The sequence below is a fragment of the Papio anubis genome, chromosome 8 (assembly GCF_008728515.1).
Source record: "Papio anubis isolate 15944 chromosome 8, Panubis1.0, whole genome shotgun sequence".
Taxonomy (NCBI): Eukaryota; Metazoa; Chordata; class Mammalia; order Primates; family Cercopithecidae; genus Papio; species Papio anubis.
Genome location: NC_044983.1, coordinates 92,226,802 through 92,253,796, shown reverse-complemented (window position 1 = coordinate 92,253,796; position 26,995 = coordinate 92,226,802). Strand labels below are relative to the sequence as shown.

At 37.4% G+C, this 26,995-nt stretch overlaps 1 protein-coding gene across 2 annotated transcripts in view; it reads right to left on the bottom strand.

Annotated features, from left to right (window-relative positions):
* The window catches only part of CPQ (carboxypeptidase Q), a 502,651-nt gene that overhangs the window by 303,715 nt on the left and 171,941 nt on the right, over positions 1-26,995 (bottom strand). For both annotated transcript variants that reach the window (XM_031650077.1, XM_031650078.1), the window contains one exon: positions 5,396-5,603. In XM_031650077.1, the coding sequence (XP_031505937.1) occupies positions 5,396-5,603 (208 nt within the window). The remainder of the gene's footprint in view (positions 1-5,395; positions 5,604-26,995) is intronic.

Below are 26,995 nucleotides of genomic sequence, written 5' to 3'. Positions count from 1 at the left end.
TTTCTGATACAACAGGTATTAGGTGGGGCCTTATAATTTGCACATCAATAAGCTCCTAGGTAGGTTGATGATGCTATTCCAGGGACCACACTTCAAGACCCACTGCTGTAAAATTCACCCCATATCTTTAACACATTCCATGGTTCCCCATTTCCTCCACATTAAACTTAAAGCTGCCTCATCTGCTGCCCTGAATCTTCAAGCCTAGTCTCTTCCTCTCACCCCAAAATTGCATTTCTCTGATCCCCTAGGAGGCCTGGCTCCAGCTAAACTGATCTGCTTGTGTTTTACCCAAATATATCATGCACTCCTGCCTTGCTTTAATATTTACAGAGAGTCTTTCCACCTCCTTTCTCTTGTTCAATTCTGCCTTTTTATTGAACATACCCCAAATCCACATTGTCAGTGCAACCAACCCCAATCAGACTTCTGTTATCTCCTCTAGATTCCTATAGCATTAGCTCTCCAGGTTGCTTGGTACAATCTAACAGCATGGAAGTTAGAGCCAGAGACTCTGAGTTTGAATCCTGGTTCTTTCAATAGATGTGTAGCATGATAAGCCATTAATCATCCTGAACCTGTCTCTCCTTCAGTAAAAGAGATACCAATACAGTTATCTACTTCTATTGGGTTACATAAAGAATTAATTGAGATAAACTCTTTAACCCTTTAGAATAGTACAAAGTCAGTGCTTAATAAATAGTAATTTCCTTTCTTTATCCCTTTCCCCCAATCATTCCCTTAGCACTAAATATAAAATAAATAATACTAATCGCTTATATGTTCTTACCCCCTTCTCTTTTGGCTACATAAAAATATTTCTTGAGGACAAAAAATATATGGAATTCACCTTAGTAATCCTAGTATTTGGAAATTTCTGAGCAACTGGGAAGCTCTCAAGAAATATGTAGTAAACAATAAGATAAATTTGAGAAATAATGTAAGACAAATAATTCCATAGAGAAGCTTTCCTCTGTGGGACTTAAATATCTAATTAATTGCATTTATTCTTAAAATATATTTCCCATGACAAAAGCAAAGAAAGGTATTTTACTGTCAGAAAACCTAAAAAAGCTCTAATGGGGGGCATCTCAGTTGATAATGGTGATAGAAAGGAGTGTCATTAGAAAAGCATTAATAAAGGGAAGATCTCCTAAAAGTAAAGTTGAGCCCAAGAACACTAATAACGGCAACAATAATGAACCTGGAGACGATGCTGACAACAAGCAATGGACATTTTTTCAGGACATCTATCATGTAACCATTTGACTGCTGCAGATCCAAAACGGCTGATGATATTGATGATTGCACCAAAAAGTGTCCAATCAAACTGGTCACATCAAACTACCCTCCAGGGGATTCTCAAATTTTGAATCCAAGCAGCAACAAATTATTTTATATATATATACACACACACACATATATATATATAAAATATATATAGTCTCATATATATATATATATATAATGTTCTCTAGTGTTGCTGACTTCTATAATATTTTTAGATGAAATCCAGTATCACCCACTCCCATAGAGGTGAAATGCTTTTCAGAGAGAAGGGAGCTATTTTCCTTAATCAACAACTCAAAACATCTTTGTTCATAAGTGTTGTGGCAGAAGAAAATATATAATCTGGCATATCGGGCATCTGAATATTTTCCTCCAAATACAGAGCAAAGTACCCTAAAAGTTCAAGTTGTTTTAAACTTACTACACATAGGTTACATAGTTTGGACAAAGAGCACCAGGAACTGGGTCAGCTGGTTTGTTGTGAGAGCCCTGCCATGATTTGCTCTACATCCTCAGACAAGTTCATTCCTTCAGTAGACATTTCCTAAGTTATTACCATGTATCAAACATTATATTAGATGATAGGAACCCAGAGGTTAAAAAATACAAGTAACCAATGTCTTTCTGGAATTTAAGAGTCTAATGTGGAGACAGGCAATTGGGCAGTATTTCACCAAATTCACTTTCCTTTCACCCTGGACATAAAGATAGGCCAAACTTCCTAGCCTCCATGTAATAGCATTCTGCCCAGTAAAATGTCAGCAGAAGTGAAGTGTGCCATATCCAGGCCTAGATATGGATAACCATGGAAAATCTCCCTCGAGGTTATCGACTTTCTCTCTCTATCCCTTTATGTGCCAGATGAATGCAGAAGACTCTGCAGAGAACTCGGATCTCAAAAATGACAGAGCCACAGATGGAAAGGAGCAGAAGGCCACATTCTGACCACCCCCTTGAAACTATTATGTGAACATGCAAGAGACTCCTATTGTGTGACGTGACTGAGATTTGAAGCTATTTGTTACAACAGTTAGTCTACCAAAGCACGAACCACAACTATTAATACTTCCAAGACATTATGATGCAGAGCATGCAAAGGATGATGTATGTGGAAATACCAAATAAGAGGTAACTCGCCCGAGCTGCAAGTGGATATCAGGGAGGGCTCCCCAGAGGAAAAAACTCGTAAGTATGTGGCAGTGAGAAGGAAAATGGAGGGTTGCAGAGGATAAAGCATATGCAAAGTCACAAAACTTTGAGGAAATGTGGTGCATGGGAAAAGTGTTAGCGATTCCTGACTGCTGGAATATGGAGTCGCTCTGGGAAATGGAGCTGCTCCGTGTGTAACTGTTGAAATGATTGATAAAGAGCAGAACCTAAGAGACTCAGTAACTATTAGAAATGACGGACACGGGAAGAGGAAAAAGCAATAAAGGACCTTTGACTTAGAAGATGAATAATGAGGTCAATTTTGAAAAAAAAATTGAAACTGGAATAGCTATGGAACATCCCAAAGAAGAATCCACAGGCAGGTGAATATATAGGCCTAGAGCTCACAGCAGTGGTGTGGATGGGAGAGGGGGGTTTGGAAAAGGCCACAATGTCGATTGTGGTTGAAGTCACATCTTCACAAGCATGAACCACATTCATAGGAGCATGATGAGGATACTCAGGTCAAACAGTCACAGTGAGAAGTCAGAGATATAGGGAAGGAATAGAGAAGAGAGTGAAAAGGTGTAAGCGTGAGAGTGACAGCAAACAAGAAAGAGAGAGAAAACATGAGAAAGAAGTCACGGAAGCCAAAGAGAAGAAATACTGAAAACGGAGTTGATGGAGGCGAGTGCTTCAGAAAAGCGAAGTAAGATGATGACCTGAAAAATGTCCATTAAATTTGACAAGTCGGCAGCTATGTGTGACCTGAACAAGTCCTGTTTCAGTATTGGCAAAAGCCTGGCTATAATAGTCTGAAGAATGAATGAAAGATGAGGAATCAGAGGTAGGAATATAGAATACTCATAAAAAAAACTTAGTTCTGAAAACGATAAGCTAGAAGTAGACAAACATAGTTTATCTCGCTTTATTTTAGTTTTTATTTCTCAGGATGCAAGACTTAAATATGTTAATATGTCTAATTGTCTGAACTTTTATTTTCCCTATCAATAAAATAGGGCAATAATGACTACATGAGCCACTGAATTGTTGTCGGAGCAAATAAAGTAACATGTGAAAGAATCTAAAGTACTATGTAAAGTCCAATGTTGTTATGTATTTATAAATGTTGAAAGAATAGAGTTATACAAGTTAAGAGTCCAGTGAAATATGGATTGGCTATAAAATCAGCAAAACATTATAATCAGTCTTAGAGGCTAGCAACAGATTCTGAAATCCCTTGCTGGACAATTCTTCTGGTACTCCTAATTTGTAGCTTGGGTTTCCAGATGTCTTCATTATGCCAGGAAAAAAAACAAAACAAAACAAAACAAATGCCAATGAATCCTGGCAAATGACTGGGCATTAAGTCATTTGGGAATTTATTAGTCTTATGAGTAGCAGTTCTTAAATAAAGGTTTCTGGCCATCACCCAGTTTCACAAAGCAACAGACCAGCTCCATAATTTAAGTCTCATGACCAGTGAAATCACGGTGAATGGCCACAGCTTGCTGAGTATGTTATTCCAAGGGGTGATGGAGGTATTATGGGAAGTAAGCTAGCCATTTTAGGACTTCCCTCCTGGGAAGTTTAATCATCCAAAAGAATATGGTCCAATCATTATTTCACTAGTCTTGAAACCTCAAAGACCCCGCAAAGAACATTATTTTTAGCACTATGACATCAGTATAACTAGTCATATAACTTCTAACAAGTAGTTTTAACATGCCCCATCCTCCTCCCCTGGGAAGATATCTTACCCTTGTATAAGGAAAATGTCTCTTTCCTTTTCTCTGCACTTTTGTACAACTACCCTATGACAGGATTTCCTAGCTGCTGACATATGTTCCCCAGTTATTTTTATTTTCAGGGGTGTAGGGTGCTAATTAAGGTCAAGCAGCTGTGTCTCCAGTTCCAAACAGCAATTGTGCAGAATAAGTAAACTTCCCTTTCCAATAGATTTCAGAAATCCAATCTTGAGATCCAAATAAACCCCATCTGCTATTATTTTTGCATTTTAAAAAAATCTTAGACCAGGCTATAACACTTAAGTTACGCTTCTTTTCCCCACGTTTCCCAAATATTTTATCCTTAACGTTTGACACTGCCATAATAGCTATTAAACTAGGTTGAACATCTACATCTCAGTTTTTAGACTTTTTGTCCACTCGAATAATACTGAATTTCATCTTAGGACTAAGGGCCAATGAAGTTCTTTGGCATTACCTCAATCAAGACTACAAAGAAAAAGATAACTCCTATGTTACGCTCAAACAATATTACCAAATATTTATATGGACCTTTGTAGATAATCATTTACAGATAGTTAAGTATCTTTTTCAAGTTGACCTCATTTAATCTCAAAATTATTTTGTACATTTATTATTATTCTTTATCCTTGATTAATAGAAGAAAATTATGAGGCCTAGAGAAGTTTAAGAAACATTCCTAAGACCACATAGTTGTTCAGGAGCAGAGCCAAGTCTGTATCCAAGGTACTCTAATTCCCTAACTCTTCACTACACCATAGATGGCCCCCATCATGTCACCCACTCTCTTTTTATTCTACTTCTCTAGCAACATGGAAAACAGCCTGGCTCCCTCTGAAGTCATTAGGAATCTCTGATGAAATGCAGACATGAACTCAGTTCTTCCTCCAACGAAAATACATAATATATTAGTTATATAAGGAATGTAATGGGATCACTGTGGATGTGGAAAGCTTTAAAGCTTTTTAAAGGAATGCACAAATGATGCTTGGAATCCAGAAAAGCCCAAGAAGACATTACAAACAAATGACCAAATGTGGAATGGGTGGTGGGGATCGGGGGGCGGGGGGAAACTCCATGAACAATAAGTATTTTCATTTGAATGGTTTGTTTTTATTTCATAAGGACTTTTCCTTCAAGGAAAACCCTTGTTTTTGAAAGGAGTTCAAATGATCATTATGACAAACCTGTAGATGGAGAGGGAGGCCACAGATCGAATGAGAGATGCCACAGCCCCGACCTTGGCAGCTTCCACCGCTCCCTGCGTTCGGTATTGCACCGTCCTCGAGTAGTTGATGTAAGGTTGGTTATAAACAACAATCTTCCCTCTTGCTTCTGAGGCCCTTCTCTGCAGTTCATCAAAAGAGGTCACCACCAGAACTTCTGCTGTAATGCCTAGAAATAAAAGTCATGCAAGATTAACTTACAGTTTCCCATCAGCCAGGCTCAATTGGCACATGAAAGGTCACACACATGCTCTTTCTGCTACATCTGGCAAACTGGTATGAGAAGATCAAAGTTTTAGAGCCATTTAGCATGGGAAAGAGATTGTGGGGTTAGCCAACTTCCCAAGAGAGTGAAAATGCATTTAAAATAATACAACATACAAATCGTATGGTTTTTCAACTCACTAGACCAACTGGTATTAAATCACAAACTGCTTGAAACGATAGCTTCTTTTTTAATTCTTTCCCACCCTGAGAAGTCACACATTTCACAGAATGATGCTAGTCATTTATTTTTAAAAATGCATTTCAGAAAGCTCTCCTTAGGATTAATGAAACACATATTAATCTTTTTATAAAACTATTTTGATATGTTGCTAAACAACCTACAACAACATCACACAAAGGATGCCAGTGTGTGAAGAATACTCTTAGAAGCCAATGTTCTTCATAAATCAAACTTTTAACAAATGGTTAATGTAACCTCTCTCAAGAACCACAAAAAGTAAGCTTTCCCTCCTCCTTTGTATAAAAACATGCTTGAAGAGTGGAAACTTCCCATGCCTCCCAATTTACGGTACTTGTTCATCACCAAACACATCATTATTTTTCAAATAAAAATTTTGAAGATGTTGTGTAATGGCGCTATAATCCTGTTGTCTTGGTTAGAAGAGATGTCCCTTCGTTTCTTATACCATAACACTTGCCCACATCTTCCTGATTAGGGAACAGGGTTTCACATCTTCCAAGAAATCATTCAAAATGTGCCAGACCATTGAAGATCCAAATTGATGGAGTAGTTAGAGTAACAAGGAAAAAATACTTGGCAACAAAGGCCAGAGGCAGTGGCTAAATATATCTAAAAGAAAGTAGTGGTAGGCGCCTAATGTTTTGTGACTTTAGCCATGCAATCATGAAGTATGTCGGTAAAAAACAAAGTATCAACATATATTTCCATATTTCCTTAATATTAAAAGCTAGAGAACTAAGTTTTTCTGAAAGCTTAACAAATGTTAACTGTTACTTGGAAAATCCTTTTAAAATGCACTACAGGTATGCAAGATTTTTGCTTTCAATATAGGCCTCATCATAATGGGCCCTTTTTGGGCTGGCTACTCCCCTGGTACCATGATCCAGACTGAATTTCTATTTTCACTTTAAAGTGATTGGCTACAGATCTATAGGTATGTCTTCCCCAACACTGAGAACTCAATTTATAGTCTAAAAGAAGCAATGTATAATTATGGAAAGTAAGGAAACCACTAGCTTTTTCATATAATATGCATGCATAAAAATACAAATAAGAGTTTGGCTAGACAGATTTTGAGATTCATACATTTCTGAAACCTGGAGTTACCTTGAAATTTGACTGGTGTTATTGTTGGCATAGTATGGGAACTTGGCTGATGGTTTTCAGCTGTTCCTAATGAATAACAGGTTCGATGGTCCACTCAAGGGATGTGGCAACAATGGGGTAATTTTGGCATCTGGATTGGAGCCAATAGAAATGAAGCCAAATTTCTATAAATTTTCATAGGCCACTGTGAAATTAAAGTCATATGAGGGTGGTACTTCATTATGGTCTATGCTTCCATTCGAGTTTTTTTTTTTTTTAAACAAACAAGAGCGTGGAGTCCTAAAGTGCCAAAACCTAACCTAGACACCACAGTTGCCAATGCAAATCACTAGCAGCAGCTATAGGTCAAAACCTATCACTGTGAACTTGGAAAAAGAGTTTAAATTAATCTGTTTTGCTGAAAACTCACAGTCATCTCTGATTCCTCTGTCTCCTTTATCCCCCACATCGAATCAATCCCCTAATACTGATAATTTTGCTCCTTAGAAATCAATACCAATTGAAATCACGAACTCTGTTCAACCCCCTTACACTCTCACAGCAGGCCCTCATTACCTCTCTTTTGAACTGTAACAGGTCTCTACTCTCTGGCCCTCCCATACCACTGGTGTCCCAGCCTTCAGCCTGGCTCCCTTTTACCTTCACAGAGCTGCCAGAGTGAACAAGTCAAACTACTGAAGAGTCAGATCTGCCCCTGGCACCATCACCGATCCCTCTTCCCCATTTCCACCTCTGCTGAAAACCCATCATTTCCACATCCAAAGTCTGCCTACCTGTAACACGGGCTCCCATCTATTTTACTTTTATTTTTTGTGACTCCTTTCTATTTTATTTTATTTATTTTATGCTATTTTATTTTATTTATTGAAACAGAGCCTTGCTCTGTCATCCAGGCTGGCGTGCAGTGGTGCAATCTTGGCTCATTGCAACCTCCGCCTCCCAGGTTCAAACGATTCTCTGGTCTCAGACTCCTGAGTAGCTGGGATTACAGGTGCCCGCCACCATACCCAGCTATTTTTTGTATTTTTAGTAGAAATGGGGTTTCACTATGTTGGCCAGGCTGGTCTTGAACTCCTGATTTCAGGTGATCTGCCCACCTCGACCTCCCAAAGTGCTAGGATTACAGGTGTGAGCCACCATGCCTGGCCTACTCCCTTCTATTTTAGACTTTATCAATAATAAACTTGAAAGTTCCCACTCTCACGCCATGCCATTTCACTCTTCAGTGTCTGTGTTCATGCTGTAGTACATCATATTTTGTTGACCTCCTTTTCCCACCTTCATCAGGTGACCAGTGCCTATGTATCCCTCAAGATTCCATTCAAGAATCACTTCTTTAGGGAGCATTCCCTGGCCTCTTGTCTCCTGTAACATCAGGGAAGCCTGGATCAGGTACTGCCCTCCTCTGGATTTTCAGGGTACCTGGGACATATCTGGGAACTGAATTAATGAAACTCTCTCTACCCCTTAAACTGTAATTTCCTCAATTTGGGTCCATGTTCATTTTTGTTTGTGTGTCAAGGGACTAACCCCGTGCCTGGAGTACATGTAGCCAGTTGGTCGTTAAGCACCCCTTGAGTTGTGCTGCTCTAAATAAGAGACTGATGACTGGATCTAAAGCATTTCCATGAATGTTCAATTTTACCTTTAAAGTTTGATAGCCCTTCTCCCATAGGAACCCAGCAGTCTGATTCCCTTACACCTACAGTACAGCTGCAGAACAATAACCAAGCAAAAGAGGCCTTGGGGCACTCAGAATAGAAATAAAAATTCCAAGTACAAAAATTTGAACACAAGAAAGTGCTTCTGATCTCTTAGAGCATGGTTACCCTTACTTTACACAAAATCCTACATCTGGCATTTAAACCTATCAGCTATGAGAAATAACAAATCAAAAAGAGGAAATAAGGTCTGAAAACTGACAACAGTACCACAAAAAAACAATGTTGGAGTCAGAAACATATAAAATAACTAACACTGAAAGAACTTTCTGCAGTGATAGAAATGTTTGATATCTGTGCTAACACAGTAGCCATTAGCCACATGTGGCTATTGACCACTTGAAATGTGACTAGAGTGACTAAGAATCTGAATTTTTAATGTCATTTAATTTCAATTAATTTGTATGTACATTTAAATAGCCACATGTGGGTAGAACTCACAATGACTGAAGGCTCAGGCCATTGCATAGGACAAATAGATGACAGCATCTCTTTTGGCCCTGAGGGACTTGCTTCATGAAAGTCCCATAACAAATTGAGTCATGGTGATGACTTCCTCCAGCAGTCACAGACAAGGTGGGCCACTGTATTCAGTAGCCATTGTTTGGGAAGGCAGGTGTGTACAAAATACTTAAAGAAGATTTTTGCTCAAATGGAGTAAAATAAAACTAGACCACCTAGAAAATTTTACTCTTCTATATCAGTTTGTGTTTTGACACCTTACACCAAAGGGAATATTCATGCTTGCCTACAAATCAGCAAGCTCTTACTCTTACCTCTCATCACCCTTCTTCCCATCCTCCCATTCCAAAAGATAGTTCAGGAAAACCTCTAAGAACACAAAACCAGTGTCATATTCACAATAAGGCCCACTCTAACTTCCCTATTAATAATTGCAACTCACTCCCAACATCCTATCCCTCTTAGCTTGTTTAATTTTTTTACAGCATTTATCAGTTTCCAGTTGTACCCCTACAATAATGTAAGTTCCAAGTGCCTGAAATAGTGCCTAGCACACAATATGTGAAACACACACACACAAACACATACCCACAACCCACTGAATGAACGAAGAGAAACCGAAAAAATAAAGTATAATACCCCATCCCTGCTCACTCTCCAGAAATGTATACTTCCAAGGAAGTGTTTCTATAGGTCAGAATAATTGATGATAATAATAATAATAGCTATATTTGAATGTCCATTGTTTACACTAATATTCACAGCAACTCTGCAAAGTAGTTATCATGAGGAGACTGAGGTGCAGAGAAGAAATTTCACATAACTGCTAGATGCTGAAGCTGAGATTTGTAACTATTGGATATCTGAATCCAGGGGTCATGTTCTTCCCATTAACTGCATTGTTATCTTCTTTCACAAATGTAACATATATCAAAAGAAAATCTCGGCATTTTCATTTTAAGAGGAATTAGGAAGGAAAACAAATAGGTATATAAAAGTCTGCCTAAGTTGTCAGCAATTCTTTTCCTTAATCTACAAGAATCTTGCTCATCGATCAGGGTGCTGTTATCACACTAGGTCCCAATCTCTTAATAAGGGAGTTGGGAGGGGTGTTTCCCTCTAGAATAGGAGTCATCAGACTCTGTTAGAGTAATGAAAAGGATTGTAATAGCTAATTTCTGAAGAGAATGTGGGATTGAAGCTAAAAATACTCATTATAAAGTAACTCTTTTGGCTACAGTCTATTATATCACAAAAATATTATAAAAATCCTCAGGTTCCTTTCTATCTTCCACACCCAATTTTCAAAACCGATCAAGTTTTTTAAGCCACTTAACCTGTGTGTAATTACTACTGTGGTCTCCTAGCACAGACAACAGATGTTGACTGCTGTGGTATTGGCGCGGATCATCTATTCTATAGAGAATTTGATAAACAGACTCCAATCTCAGTCTCTTCTGATTTGATTCTTCCCCCAAACAGTTAAGAATAAGAAGATAATGAAATAATCTTACAACATTTTCTACCATTAAAATAAAAAGACTTACAGACAGAAAAAGGTGTCTATGGGTTCAATTTAATGCGGTATGTTTTAGAAAATTGATTCTGATTTCAGAAGTCTTAATCCCTGAACAGGAAATAGTCTAGCCCTACCCAAAAGGAAACCTAGCTTTCTACTCTTATCACATAATCTTCTATTGTATGCACTATGCAAGATAAATAGGTCCATGGAATGGCTGATTTTTCCAGAACTCAGAGTCATGGAGAAGAGAAAACAGTTGTTCTGGGAAACTCAGTGTGTTGGCCTGAAGTGGTAAGGAAACTGCAAATTCATAGAAGGCAGATAAAGGAACATCACAATAGTTCATTCTGAGTGTCAATTTGTTTATGGAGAATATTGTTATTGTGCAATGTCCTTTTTGTGGAAGAATATGCCTTACAGATCCAAATTAATTCAACAAATGTATGGACTTCCTACTAGACCAAAACTTCATGCTGGGCAATGTGGACAATAGGAAGATGAGGAAATTCCAGTACTATCCTTAAGGATTGTATAATCTGGAGGAGAAAAAAAATAGGTAAACAATAACTTTAAAAAGAACACAGTCACAGCACTAAATGAAAGTACAAAGTATAATTCCATGAAATAACATAAATCAGCATTAATTCTGACTAAAGGAAGAAACTAGGAAGTTTCCTATAAAGAAGAAACTTTAAGGCAGCTTTAGAAGATTTCAGTAGCCTGAAAATGAGGGAAGGACATTCTCACGTAGAGAACAAAGAAGAGAAGACAAAAATAGATGAAACATCTGTTCGTTTACAATGACTAGGAGGCTTCCTGCCAGGACCCAAAACAGACAGCGGGACACTCTATGATCTTCCAACTTTTAATCAAGGTATGTATGGGCCTCCATCTTCATTCTGTGAATTCCAGGAAGAAAAGGAAAACAGTGTCTTAGAATAAATTTTCAGGGAAAAAAATTAAAACTCAGCTACTAGTTGAGAGAAAGAGGAACAAGGGGCAAAGTGCAACTCCAAGTGATAACTGAAGGCACATGACCCATCCTCTCCGGACTGTGTCTCCTGAGATCTGGCTCAAATTAAACCTTCTCTGTTGGCCTTGTGAGAGAGCCCAGACCCCACTGCATCAAAATCCATGGGCACAATAAATTATCATGATCTCTAGAGAGCTAGCTGCCTGCCCTGTTGGGTGGTGTGCTGAGAGCCACTTGCTGTACTGAAACCTGAGGACAAGCCACAAGCAAAGTGTCCTGTCTACTTTGACTTCTAAAATACTGAGTTTATACAGAGACTTTTGTTGTTTAGTGGAGAGGTGCCTATCACAGGTCCATTATGTTCAATTCAACATGAAATGTAGGACACTCCAGTTGTATAAGAACCCAACTAGCAATAAGCAGCCATAAGCATAGACCGCTTCTGGTCCTTAGAAATTGGATTGCCTTAAAATCCAAACTGTTCCCATTGTTTTTGCAGCAGCATGAACAGGCACTCAGACTTGAGTACCTTGATTTCTTTTAGTAATTATCACAGAGAACATTTATACTCCAAAACATGAGGTATACTCTTTTCCAGAAACAACTTGTTTTGAATATGGTTGCTTTGACGCATGGTTGACATGGTGGTTGCTTTCTCTCTAATCACTGGGTGTTTCCTTGTGAAGGTGACTAATGTGAGTGAGTGAGGGAGGACTTTCATGAAAACCACTGTCATCTAACCTGGTAAAGTCAGCGGCAGGAAGAAACAATGCACCTCAGTCAGCTTCAAGCGGTATTTTCAGGGGAAAATCCAGGCGTGGCAATGGGTGGGATACAGAGGTGAGTTGCCAGCTACAGTAGACTAAAATGGTCTAGTTATCATGGTCTGGGGTTCACAGCTGGCTTCCCTGGGAAGCTGGGATGGGAAAAATGGGTGCCAACTTGTATTAAGACTTGTATTAAGGACTTTGGGTGACGATAGGGAAGTCAGACAAATTCACATTCACAGTTGAAAATGTCACTAGGCTCAGCTTGAGGAAAGGCTTGGAGGAGGTCAGAAAAGGTACAGAGGACTGTTGAAAGGACTACTGCCACATTCTGGGCAAGAGGTGACAGTGGCTTAGACTGGGACAGGGCAGTGGAGATAAAGCATAGTAGGCCACTTTGAGTAACCACATGATGACACACCGTTTACTGCAGTGGGGTTTTATACTCCAGTAAGCATAGTGCCCAAACTGTGTAATGATTGTTTTATGAGGGAAAGTTTTATATAAACTGAAATTTAGTGATCAGATCATTCAAAACTAAGAAGACATTTCCAAAAATTTTAAGCTGAATATTTTCAGTGAAACAAGTCAACATCTTATTCTGTAATTATTTAAAAAAAAACCAGGGTATTTATTACATTATGCATTATTCAATATATGCTTAAAGCAGGTGATTTATTTGTCAATAACAAGAAGTGGCTATCATTACATACCCTGGCTTGAATGCTGGCTATAAAGCTCACCAGCCTTTTGATCCTGAATAAGCTACTTCATATTTTTGTCCTGTAAAATGGGAATCACAATAATATTGGCATCACCAGGCTTCTTGTAACCATCATATGAGATAATGGTGGTAAAATTGCTCTATGTTCCATAAAGCACTATAAGACAAAGGTAGTTATTTAAGGGCTCTGGACATAAATTTAGTGGGCATAAGCAATAAGTATCTGGTTTATTTAATATTTCACTTCAAGCCAAATTACCAGGAATAAAACAAAGTGGATATGACTTCAGTAAATATCAAGCCTACTTGGCTCAGAGCAGAGCTATTCCTTATAACATCAGACAGCTCCAGTTTTTAGTAAAGCAATAATTTAGGTCCTATATCATAAAGATCCTACATCAGGCTGGACAGAAAAGTAGAGTAGGCTCCATGGGTCTACTTGGCAGCCAAGAGTACAGAGGAAATAATGGAGGCGTGGATGAGAGAAGCAAGGAAGGGAGTTTTTGGAGGAAAAAACAGCAGAAGAATATGGCGTAAGAGAAAAATATACCAGTAGCCCTGTCCAAAACAGACCTATGACGTATGTTCCATTACTTCCTCTCAAAACTTATGCCCACCCATTGCCTTGTAAACTGCAATATCTCAGTCAAAGACACTGACCCTGGACTTGGCCAAGAGACTTTCTCTGGCCAACGGAATGGGAATATGCATGATATACAGTCACAATTGAGCAGGAGCTTTAAGGACCATTGCAAGATTTGGCATTGTCTCTAAGAAAATGTGGTACATATACACCATGGAATACTATGCAGCTATAAAAAGGAACGAGATCATGTCCTTTGCAGGGTCATGGATAGAGCTGGAAGTCATTATCCTCAGCAAACTAATGCAGAAACAGTAAATCAAATACTACATGTTCTCACTTATGAGTAGGAACTGAACAATGAGAACACATGGACAGAGGGAGGGGAATAACACACACTGGGGCCTATTGTGGGGTGGAGTACAGGGAATGAGAGCATTGGGAAAAATAGCTAATGCATGCTGGACTTAATACCTAGGTAATGGGTTGATAGGTGCAACAAACCACCATGGCACACATTCACCTATATTAATAAACCTGCATGTCCTACACATGTACCCCAGAACTTAAAAAGAAAAAAGAAGCCTCCTAGTCGCTTCACTCTCCTGCCCTCAGCGAGGAGAATGGCACGTCCCAGATGAAAGCTGCTCCTTCTGTCTGCATTCTGGGGTAAAAAAAGATACCTGAGACAGGAGCAAAGGCACTATTAACTGGCAGATATATATATGTATATATATATGGAACAAGAATTAAAGCTTGGTTTTTGTGAACCATCGAGATTTTGGAGGTCGTTTGTTACCACAGCATTACTGAGTGAAAACTGACTAATTCAGGGGCTCTGAATTTAAAGTTTCTATCAAAGTTTTTCGCAATCTATGGCTGACTGATAGAAGATATAGAATGAATATATGTGATATCTTAGGGAAGATTGTTCAGTGAAAATTAGATAACTACTTCTTCCTCCTATCACACATCAAAATGATCAACACCAAACAGCAGGAAACAAACAAATCTGTACACCTATAGACTAAATGACAAAGAATTTTAAATAGGAGATAAACTCAAAATCATTAAAACACAGTATTGGCACCCAATGTCGTTTCTAAATAAAACAAGCAGCAATTACTAATGGCTAAATAAAACAAACATCTTTAATAATTCTATACACACTCCATAGATTTCACTATTTCATCCCTAAATGCATTTGCTTTCTAAATTCCATCTTTACAAACTAAGGGCAAAAATGATAGAAACTAGTGTGCTTATGTTTGTAGCAAGTACAAAATGTTATTACAGTGCTATATTAGAGGGCTAAAATAACTATGAAAACGGTATAACGAACTGGGCTTTTTTACGTAGCTATGCTTAAAATGTTAAGTGTGTCTTATGTTCTTCTTAGAGAAGTAAAACTTGGGTAAAACTACTGTAACAAAACAGAATTTCTACCCTAAGTAATGATAAACTTGGCTCAGTTTCACATGATTCAATACGACATAATTTGTCACTAGAAGATTCTAGAGACACGGGTTAAATATCGGAACCATATGAATTACATGAACATTTTCTGGATTTCATTTTGTGAAAGTGCATTGGCTAGATGGGCACAAATCCAATTATTGATGTTAATTCTGTTACAATTAAAAGCCAGTACCATATAGCTTTAAGGAGGAGAGAGTAAGGGCATTAGTCACATTTTATAGGTTAGAAAATGGAGGCACAAACAGGCTCAAATATCTTACCAAACTAGAAAGTGACAGAGCTTGGATTTGAATCCAAGTCAGACCAACTCCAAACCCATGGTGTCAGCTTCATCTTCAAAATCTGTGTGGCGTTCTCCCCCAAAACAGGCTCTCCTAGACCTTACATCCTAACTATAGGCCCAGGGAAAGAGAAAGTGTCTTTTCCAGAAGTTCCCACAGCAAAGACAGAGGAGACTTCATTTTTTTTCAGAAGCCCGTTCAAGATTCATGAGTTACATGCCCACTCATAAATCTAATACCATGGCCGTAGGAAAGGGCTATGCTGACTACCTTAAGCCAAGCAAAGCCATTCCACCCCCAGACCTGGGTAAGGGGCCAATTCTACCCAAATCACATAGCTTGGAGTGGGCCAACGCTGTAGTTCCCCAAAGAGAATAAAAATGGATCCTGGGTACCGAACAACAGATGGCCACCACAGGGGATGTCCCTTGATATTGCCACAATTTGTAGCACAATGCTTTTTGCATATTTTGAATGCAATGTGCTTGCTGAACTCAATTGAATTAAATATCCCATATTGTTCATGATCCACTTTAGCAGGGCAAAGAGCCTCCTGGGCCATTTATCCCCAACCACTGAAATCAACAAAATGAATAGGAAGTTTTTAATAAGCTTTTGATGAGCTACCAATTAAGAAAACCAGGCATCCATTTAACAACAATAATAATTTATTAATCCACACCAGAAACTTAGGCACAAATGCTATGGTAATAGAAATATTATTGCTATAGGAGTTCGGAGCTTGATTCATTCCCAAGAATCCATGTGGACCATTTGTAATCCCCGAGCCATATTTAAAACCACTATTCTATCTATACGATTTTGTCATGGAGTCCAAAACTTTAAACATTTGCAGAATTTCCATTGGATTGTAGAGTAAGGATTTCAAATATTTCAATAAAAAACATGATGTATGTATAGATTCAATATAAATTTAAGAGGTAAAAGGTGATAATTCTTCAGTTTAACAGACTTGTGTGAAACTAATGATAACAGAAATAGCTATTCTATGTGTACTCTGGCCAGGAACCATGAAAAGGTCTTAACATGAATTATTTCACGTAATCCTTATGTCCCTATGTGGTAGGTATTACTGCCACCCATCAGTAAAAATATTGACATGAAAACTTAGACCTGACCTAGGTCACATAGTGTGGTTGGTAGTACATCTAAAATTCAAACACAGACCTATCTGATGGAGACCTATTTCTAACAGAAAGAGACGGAGAGACAGCAACAGTACTACTGATCATTGAATCCTCATCTGATTATTCATCCATACATTTTATCTACAAGATGCCTAAATACTAGACACATAAAATGTTTTAGAGGCCACCTCCACTAAGAGTTTTAGCATATTATCTTACACAGCACAATGCATTTACTAGCTGCCACATAGATAATAATTGTTGCTGAGTGGTCCTTAAATGTATATTTTAATCTTCCCCTCTTTGTTTAACCTAGTATAAAAGTTATAGTAAAACTGTCTCATCGAGCAGGTTTATCTGATGGTCACTTCAGGGAAGATTTAATTAAATAATAATAGTAAGGAACTACCATTTACATAGGTCTTACAATATGCCAGGCACTGTTCTAAATATTTTACTTACATTAACTCAGTGGATTCTCTCGACAGCCCTATAATGTAGGCACTTTTTAAAATCACCTTCATTAAGTATAAAATACTTTATTTATAACTGTGTTTTACTTATTTCCTGACTTATTACCAAAGGAATTTGAAGACACTTGCAAAATTACACTGAAGAAAATAAAAAGAAAGGAAGAAGGTAAAGAAAGAAAGGAAGAAGGTATAGTAAAATAAAATAATGCTACAGATAATATTATCAGAAAAAATATCCATCAAAAGATTTGTATTGTTGCTGGAGAGGACCATAAATTTAGCTACAAACTGCCTAGCAAACAAAGCAAAAAGCAAAACATAATCAGGCAGAAGATTCACAATGTCCATAATAGGAAAACAAGCCAGTTGCTTAAGAGTAGCACAAATTTCCCATAAGAAAGTTATTTTCCTACAAGAAAATTATATAATAAAAAATGCCATGTGATACAATAATGTACAAAAGTCCATTTCTACCATGAGTATAAAATGTGGAATATAACTCCTCTTCATCCTTCCATTTCCATTGTCTCCCTCTCCCTCAGTAATAACAGTTTTAATTTTGCTGGGAAGATGACTGTCTAGAGTTTTAAAAAGACCCCATTTCCCAGCTTCTCTGTAGCTAGATGTGGCCATGTTATTTAAAGGGGGAGGCATGTCTTTATCCTGGTCACTCAAATGCAGATGTAAGAAGCTATCCTGGATGATGAGGTAGGCTTGGAAAGGAACATCTGGACAGCAGAATCTGGGTTGCTAACACTCTGGTGCATAGTTATCTATAATTTCATATGACAGAGAAAGAAACTTCTATGGTGTGTAAGCTACTATTGTTTTGAGTTTTCTATCATTTCTAGGTAACTGAAGAATGAGGGGGACAGAAAACTTCTTTGTATTAGGTGATCAGGGAAGACTTCTCTGAGGAGATATTTAAGCCAAAAAACTGAAGGATTTTATGCTAACGAGCTATGTGCAAGAAGAATGGAGACAAGAATACTCATTGCAGAGGTCACTGTACCTACAAAAGCCTCTAGGCAGGAAAACTTTCACAAGAAGCTGAAGGAAGATTTTTGTGGCTGGAGTGCAGTAAGAAAGGGCAAAGAGAAACATGAGACAAAATCTGACAAAAAGGCAGGAACCACATCATGCAGGGCCTCCTGGGCCAAGGTGAAGACTTAGAATTTGTGTTGGCAGGAATAAGTAGAAAAGGGAATCCTTGTACACTGTTGAAGGGAATGTAAATTACAAATGCCATTATGAAAAACAGTGTGGAGGCTCCTCAAAAAATTAAAAATAGAGCTACCATATGATCTAGCAATCCCACTACTGGGTACACATATCCAAAGAATATGAAATCAGTATGTCAAAGAGGTATCTGCACTCCTATGTTCATTACAACATTATTGACAATACCCAAGATACGGAATCAACCCAAATGTCCATCAGTGAATGAATGGATAAAGGAAATGTGGTATATAGGCACAATGGAATTACTATTCGGCCTTACAAAAAAAAGAAATATTGTCATTTGTAACAACTTGGATGAACTTGAAGGCCATTATGTTAAGTAAAATAGGTCAAGCACACAAAGACAAATGCCATCTGAGCTTACTTATACATGGAATCTAGAAAACTCAAATTCATAGAAACAGAGAGTAAAATAATGGTTACCAGAGATGAGGGAGTGTAGAGATTGGGAAGAAGTTGGCCAAAGGACACAAAATTTCAGTTAGAAAAAGTTCAAGAGATGTGTTGTACATCATGCTGACTATAGATAATAACAATAGATTGTATACTTGAAAATTGCTAAGAGGATAGATTTTAAGTATTATCACCACAAAAAAATGTTAAGTGTGTGAGGTAATGGATATGCCTGACTTGGCCATTCCACAGTGTACACACATATCAAAACATCACACTTGTACACTACAAATCATATAATTTTTACTTGTCTAATTAAAAATTAATTTTTAAAATTGTAAAACCCAAGAGCTAAAGAATTAAAAAAGAAAGGAGAGAGAATTTATTCTATACTCAATGGAAGAATAGTGTCTGGCAAATAGGAGGGGTCTTCAAAAAGTTCATGAAAAAATGTGTATTATAAAAAAACCATAGATTTCAACTTTTTTACATCAAAATAAACTCATACTAACTTATTACAACATATCTGAACAGAATTTAGTTTGAGGCACTAAAAAGGATAAGACATCAGTTTTAAAAGAGCCCCTATCAAAAACTGGATAACTATATACAAAAGAATGAAATTGGACCTCTGTTTCCCACTATACAAAAAATCAAATCAAAGTGGATAAGAGATTTCTATAGAAGACCTAAAACACTGAAACTACTAGAATAAAACTTTGGGGAAACGTTCCAGAACATTGGTCTGGGCAAATGTTTTTTTTTGTGTAAGACCTGAAAAGCACAGGCAACCAAAGCAAAAATATATGATTGGGATTATATCAACCTAAAAAGCTTCTGCACAGCAAAGAAAACAATCGACAAAGTGAAGAGACAACACACAGAATGACAGGAAATATTTGCAAACTATCCATCTGACAAGGGATTAATAACCAGAACATATAAGGAGTTCAAACAACTCAATAGCAAAAAAAAAAAAAAAAAAAAATCAGATTAAAAATTGGGCAAAAGGTTTGAACAGACATTTCTCAAAAGACATACAAATGGCCAAGAAGTATATGAAAAAATGCTCAACATCCCTAATCATCAGAGAATGCAAATGAAAACCCCAATGAGACATCATCTCACCACAGGCAATAACAGATGCTGGTGAGGATGTGGAGAAAGGGGAACCTTCACACACTGTTGGTGGAAATGCAAATTAGTACAGCCTAATGTACAGTATGAAGGTTCCTCAAAAAACTAAAAGTAGAACCATATGATCCAGTAATTCCACTACTTGGTATATATCAAAAAGAAAGGAAATCAATACATCAAAGAGATATCTGCACTCCCATGTTTATTTCAGCACTACTAACAATAGTGAAAATACCAAATCAAGCTAAGTACCCATAAACAGATGAATGAAGAAAGAAAATGCCATATATATACACAGTGAAATATCATTCAGTCATAAAAATGAATGAAATGCTGTCACTTGCAGCAACATAGATGGAATTGGAGACCATTATGTTAAGTGAAAAAGTCCAAGTATAGAAAGACAAATATCATATGGTCTCACTCATATGTAGGAGCTAAAAAAGTAGACCTCATGAAGATAGAGATTGGTAGTTATCAGAGGCCAGGAAGGGGAGAGGGAAGAGGGGAAGAAACAAATAGAATATAAATGTATTTATTACCACTGAACTACACACTTAAAAAGGGTAAAGATGGTAAATTATATATGTATATTTTAGAACAATAAAAGATATTTTTTTTGAAAAACAGCCCCCATCAGCGCAACATGAATTCTGCTAAAATTGAAACAAGAACAAACATCAAATTTAGGGTGAAGCTTGGGAAGAAGAATGGTGAAATCATTGCTACTTTATGAAAAGTTTACAGGGACAATGCCTCAAAGCAATCAGCAGCTTACGAATCAATAACTAATTTTAAGAAGTGACAAGACAAAGTTGAAAATGAAGCTTGCAGTGGCAGACCATCCACATCAATCTGTGAGGAAAAAATTCACTTTGTTCATGTCCTAATTGAAGAAGAGTGACAATTAACAGCAGAAACAATAACCACACCATAGATATCTTGATTTGTCAGTTTATGCAATTCTGACTAAAATATTAAAGTTGGACAAACTTTCCACTTGATGGGTGCCAAAACTATTGTGCCCAGATCAGCTGCAGACAAGAGCAGAGGTTTCAATGAAAATTTTAAACAAGTGGAATCAAGATCTTATTGCATTTCTTTAAAGAACTGTAACAGAAGATGAAACACAGCTTTCCAGTATGATCCTGAAGACAAAGCACAAGCAAAGCCATAGCTACCAAGAGGTGGAAGTGGTCCTGTGAAAGCAAAAGCTGACCAATGAAGAGCAAAGGTCATGGCAACAGTTTTTTGGGATGATCAAGGCATTTTGCCTATTGTTTTTCTACAGGTGAAAGAACAATAATATCTGCTTATTAAAAGAGTGTTTTGAGAAATGTAGCCAAAGCTTTAGCAGAAAAATGCCCAGGAGGGCTTCACCAGAAAATCCTTCTCCACCACAACAATGCTCCTGCTCGTTCAGCTCATCAAACAAGGGCAATTTTACAAAAGTTTCAATGGAAAATTATTAGGCATCCACCTGAAAGTCCTGATTTAGTGCCTTTTGATTTTTTTGTTTCCTAATCTTAAAAATTTGTAAAGGGCACCCATTTTTCTTTAGTTAATAATGTAAAAAAGACTGCAATGATATGGTTATATACCTAGGGTGCCCAGTTATTTAGGGATAAACTAAATGGCTGGTATCATCACTTACAAAAATGTTTTGAACTTGATGGAGTGTATGTTGAGAAATAAAATTTATATTTTTCATTTTTATTTTTAATTCACTTTTTCCACAAACTTTTTGAAGCTCCTTCATAGTATCCCCTCAAACATTTGCTGAATGGGTTTTTAAGAGGTGTCCTAAAAGGTAATTGTGTGATGATAATTTTTCTAGGCAGGAGGACCTTCAGGGAGCCATGTGATGGAATTTCCATAGAAAAAAATATAGTTTTCCAGTTATGGAGTAGAGGAGAGACAGACTTGAAAGTAGTGTAACCAGCTGAAAAGAAAGACCTAAACAAAGATGATGGAGATGGCCAGCCCTGATTTCATAGAAGAGAAAAAGAAGTGGCTGAATCTGCAAAATATTTTAGAAATAGAATCAACAGTTTACATTGAATGATTTGATAAGGGAGTATAAGAGGACTGCAATTAGAAAAAGGAAAGAAGGAGTTGATGAGGATTGAATAACAAAGAGTTAAAGGACAGAATCTCTGCCAAAAACCTGAAGTGAATATGTGTTCCATGTTATCAGTTCATGGTAGGGTAATACATATTGACACCACAGGTGATACTCTCTTACAAAATAATAACAACTAACAAGGACATATGTCTGTATCTGTGGCCACCCTACTTCTACTGATTGGTTGCCAATGAGCTCAGATTTTTCCCAGAATACAGTTGCCCAAAACAGACAAATGGGTAGTCAAGTCCCCAAACATTCAAGCATACCTCATCTTATTTGCTTTGCCTTACTGTGCTTCACAGATGAACACGTTTTTTACAAATCAAGTTTGTTGCAACCCCACATCAAGCAAGTCTATCCATACCATTTTTCCAAGAGCAGTTGTCCACTTCATGTCTCTGTGTCATAGTTAGGTAATTTTTGCGATATTTCCAGAATTTTCATTTTTACTATATCTGTTATGATGATCTGTGGTCAGTGAGCTCTGATATTGCTATTGTAATTGTTTTGGAGCACCATGAACTGCACCCACATAAGAAGAGAAACCTAATCAATAAATGTTGTTTGTGTTCTGACTGGTCTGGAAGGTTGATGGAGCAGTCAGAACGCAAACAACATTTATTGATTAGGTTTCTCTTCTTATATCGGTGCAGTACATGGTGCTCTCTCCCTCTCCTCAGGCTTCCCTATTCCCTAAGATACAACAACATTGAAGTTAGGCCAATTAATAACCTACAATGGCCTCTTAGTGTTCATGTGAAAGGAGTCACACATTTCTCACTTTAAATCAAAAACAAGAAATGGTTAAGCTTAGTGAGGAAGGCATGTCAATAGCTAAGATAGGGCAAAAGCTAGGCCTCTTGTGCTAAACAGTTAGCTAAGTTGTGAATGCAAAGGAAAAGTTCTTGAAGGAAATTATGAGTGCTGGCTGGGTGTGGTGGCCCGTTGCTGTAATCCCAGCAATCTGGGAAGCCGAGGTGGGAGGACTGCTTGAACCCAGGAGTTGGAGACCAGCCTGGGCAACATAGTGAGACCCCGTCTCTACAAAAAATTTAAAAATTAACTGGGCATAGTGGCATGTGCCTGTAGTCCCAGCTGCTCAGGAGGCTGAGGTGAGAGGATTGCTTGAGCTTGGGAGATCAAGGCTGCAGTGAGCCAGGACTGCACCAAAGCAGTGCAGCCTGGGTGACAGAGCAAGACCCTGTCTCAAAAAAAAAAAAAAAAAAAGTGCTAGTACAGTGAACATGTGAATGATAAGAAAGCAAAACAGTCTTATTGCTGATAGGGTGAAAGTTCTGATTGTCTGGACAGAAGATCAAACCCCCTACAACATTCCCTTAAGTCAAAGCCTAAACCAGAGGAAGGCCCTAACTCTCTTCAATTCTATGAAGGCTGAAAGAAGTAAGGAAGCTACAAAAGAAAAGTTATTGCAATCTTTCAAGCTTTTTCATTTTTACTATATCTGTTATGATAATCTGTGATCAGTGAGTTCTGATATTACTATCATAATTGTTTTGGGGCACCATGAACTGCACCGTATAAGCTAGCAGAGGTTGGTTCATTTAAGGAAAGAGGCCATCCCATAACGTGAAAGTGCAAGGTGAAGCAGCAACTGCTTATGTAGAAGCAATAGCTAGTTATCCAGAAAACCCAGTTAAGACCATTGAGGTATGTCACTACACTGAACAACAGATTTTCCATGTAAACAAAACAGTCTTCTATTAGAAGATCTAGAACTTTCATAGCTAGAGAAAAGTCAATGCCTGGATTCAAAGCTTCAAATGGACAGGCTGACCTTCTTGTTGGAAACTAATGCAGTTATGACTTTGTTGCAGCCAACATTCATTTACCTTTCCAAAAATCATAGGGCTTTTAAGAGTTATGCTAAATCTACTCTAACAGTGCTCTATAAATGAAACAACAAAGCCTGGATGACAGCGTATCTGTTTAGAACAGATATGGTTTATTAAACAGTATGGTTTAGTAAATATTTTAAGCCCACTCTTGAGATGCAGTGCTCAGAAAAAAAAATCCTTTCAAAATATTACTGCTAATTGACAAGGCACCTGTTCACTCAGGAGTTCTGATGAAGATGTACAAGAAAATTAATGTTGTTTTCATGCCTGCTAATACAACATCCAATCTGAAGCCCATGGATCAAATAGTAATTTCAACCTTCAAGTCTTATTATTTAAGAAATATATTTCATAAGGCTATGGCTGCCATAGATTGTGATTCCTCTGAGGTATCTAAGCAAAGTAAATCAATAAGCTTCTGGAAAAGATTCACCATTCTAGATTCCATTAAGAATATTCATGATTTATGGAAGGAGGTAAAAATATCAACATTTACAGGAGTTTAGAAGAAGTTGATTCCAAGCCTCGTGGATGACTTTGAGGGGTTTCAGACTTCAGAGGAGGAAGTAACTGCAGATGTAGTAGAAATAACAAAAGAACTGGAATCAGAAGTGGAGCCTGAAGATGGGACTAAATTACTGCAATCTCATGATAAAGCTTTATCGGATAAGGAATTGCTTTTTATGGATAAGAAAATAAATGAGTTTCCTGAGATGGAATCTACTCCTGGTGAAGGTGTGTGAACATTGTTGAAATAACAACAAAGGATTTAGAATATTCCATAAACTTAGTTGATAAGGCAATGGCAGGGTTTGAAAGAACTGGCTCCAATTTTGGAAGTTCTACTGTGGGAAAAATGCTACCAAACAGCATCACACACTACAGAAGAATCTTTCATGAAAGAAATATCATTCATTGCAGCAAACTTCATGGTTGTCTTATTTTAAGAAATTGCCACAGCCACCCTAACCTTTAGCAACCACCACCCTCATCAGTCAGCAGACATCAACATCAAGGCAAGACCGCCACCAGCAAAAAGATTAAAACTTGCTGAAGGCACAGATGACAGTTAGCATTTTTAGCAATATATTAATAGTATTTATAAATTAAAGTATGTTCATTCTTTTAGCCATAATGCTATTACACACTTAATAGATTACATAACTTTTATATGTACTAGGAAGCCAAAAAATTTTATTGTGATACTTTACTGTGGTGCTCCGGAATCAAAACCCACAATATCTCCGAGGGATGCCTGTACCTAGAAGAATCTAAATGATAGAGACATTGCCTAGTCTTCAAGGAATTTAAAATGTAAATACTTAATTAGTATATTAGCCTACAAAAGAATAAAAGTGAACAGTGCTAAAACTGTGATTTAGCCAATGAGAGCTTCTGGGATCAGAGAATTCAAAATCCCGATATCTTCATCTTGTCTTTCTCTCTCTCTTTCTTTCTTTCTTTTTTTCCTCCAATCCCCTCAACTGTGATCTGCTTTCCTGAGGTCCGACCTTAATAACCCATTCTGCTTGTTAAGTTGTATGTCTTTTGGCAAGTCGCTTAAGCTCTCCAAGCTTCCATTTCCTTATCTAAATAACAGCAAAATCACAGGAATGTTGTTTGGATGAAATGAGAATGCGTACTTAAAACAGTTGTGTACATTTGATAACCAATGTAGAAATAAAACATCTTTTAATACCTTCCCATTTCCCTACTTCCCCTAATTCACAATTTTTTGAAAGATCTATCCTTCCATTTCTCTCTGTCTTTTTATAATACTTTTGTTGAGGTTAAATTCACATGTCATACAATTCACTCATTTGAAGTGTTCATTTAAAGATTCTTAGTATTTCATAGAGTTATGCAGCCATCACCACAATAAATTTTGAAAGGTTTTAATCACCTCTACAACAAACACAGTAATCACTCCGCATCTGCACCCTCCACTGGCAAAGTGGGGTTGCCAAACCCCTGGTAACTACCAAAGTACTTTCTATTTCCATGTATTTGCCTATTCTATACATTTTATATAAATGGAATCATATAAAATGTGGTCTTTTGTAATTGGCATTTTTCATTTATCCTAATGTTTCTGAGGTTTTATCATGCGCCAGTACTTCATTCATTTTTATAGCCAAAGACTATTCTGTTGTATGGCTATACCACTTTTTAAAAATCTATGCATCGGTTGCTTGAGGACCTGTCTTTGTATTCCATGCAGTGCCTCACCTGATGCCAGTGAGGACTGTGAGCCCCTGATGTCAGCACCTGTGCCTTACTCATTTCTATATCAACACCACCTGCACAGCAACTGGCATATAGAATGAATGAAGAAATTATGGCTCAAAACCATTTATTGAAAATGATATATATGTTGAGGGCAAGATTTAGAGAAATGCAAACATATAGATTCAGATTGTATATTTCACATATTAACTCTTAGCACTAACAAATTTTTCCAAGGCAAATAGATTGCTTTCTTCAATGCAGCCTGGACATCTTAATTTGGAATTAAGCTCTCCTGGAGCCTCCGTCCATCCAGAGTCCCCTCACAGTTTTCTGGCCAAAGCCTTTCGCTTTCCAGCTTCTGGTCTTTCCAGTGAAAAATGTGTTGTTTCCAAAATAATTAGAAGAAGAAAGGCAGTTACTCGCCTTCACAGCATTCGTAATCTCCAATCTAAGTGATAAAGAGTCCCTGTGATTTTGTATTCCATTGACAGGAGGAAACAATAGAGCTTCAGGAAACCAATCAATTGGCTTTCTGTTCATTAAAAAAATTAAAATCTAATTTATATGAAATTGGATTTATTGTTTATATCATCCTTGATTTAGGTAAGTGGACAGAATAATGTCCCCCCAAATATGTTATTTGTTCAAAAAGTATTTAATACTTTGGTAAGACCTAAAGAAACTATATATATGTGTGTGTGTGTGTGTGTATATGTATGTGTATATGTGTGTGTGTGTGTGTATATATATGTATATATATGACAGTCCTTAGTCTAAAGTGGCATAAATTAATTGGACAAGATAAGATAATTTATCATATGTACCACAATTTATCATATGTACCACCTATTATAGTGCTGGAGTGTC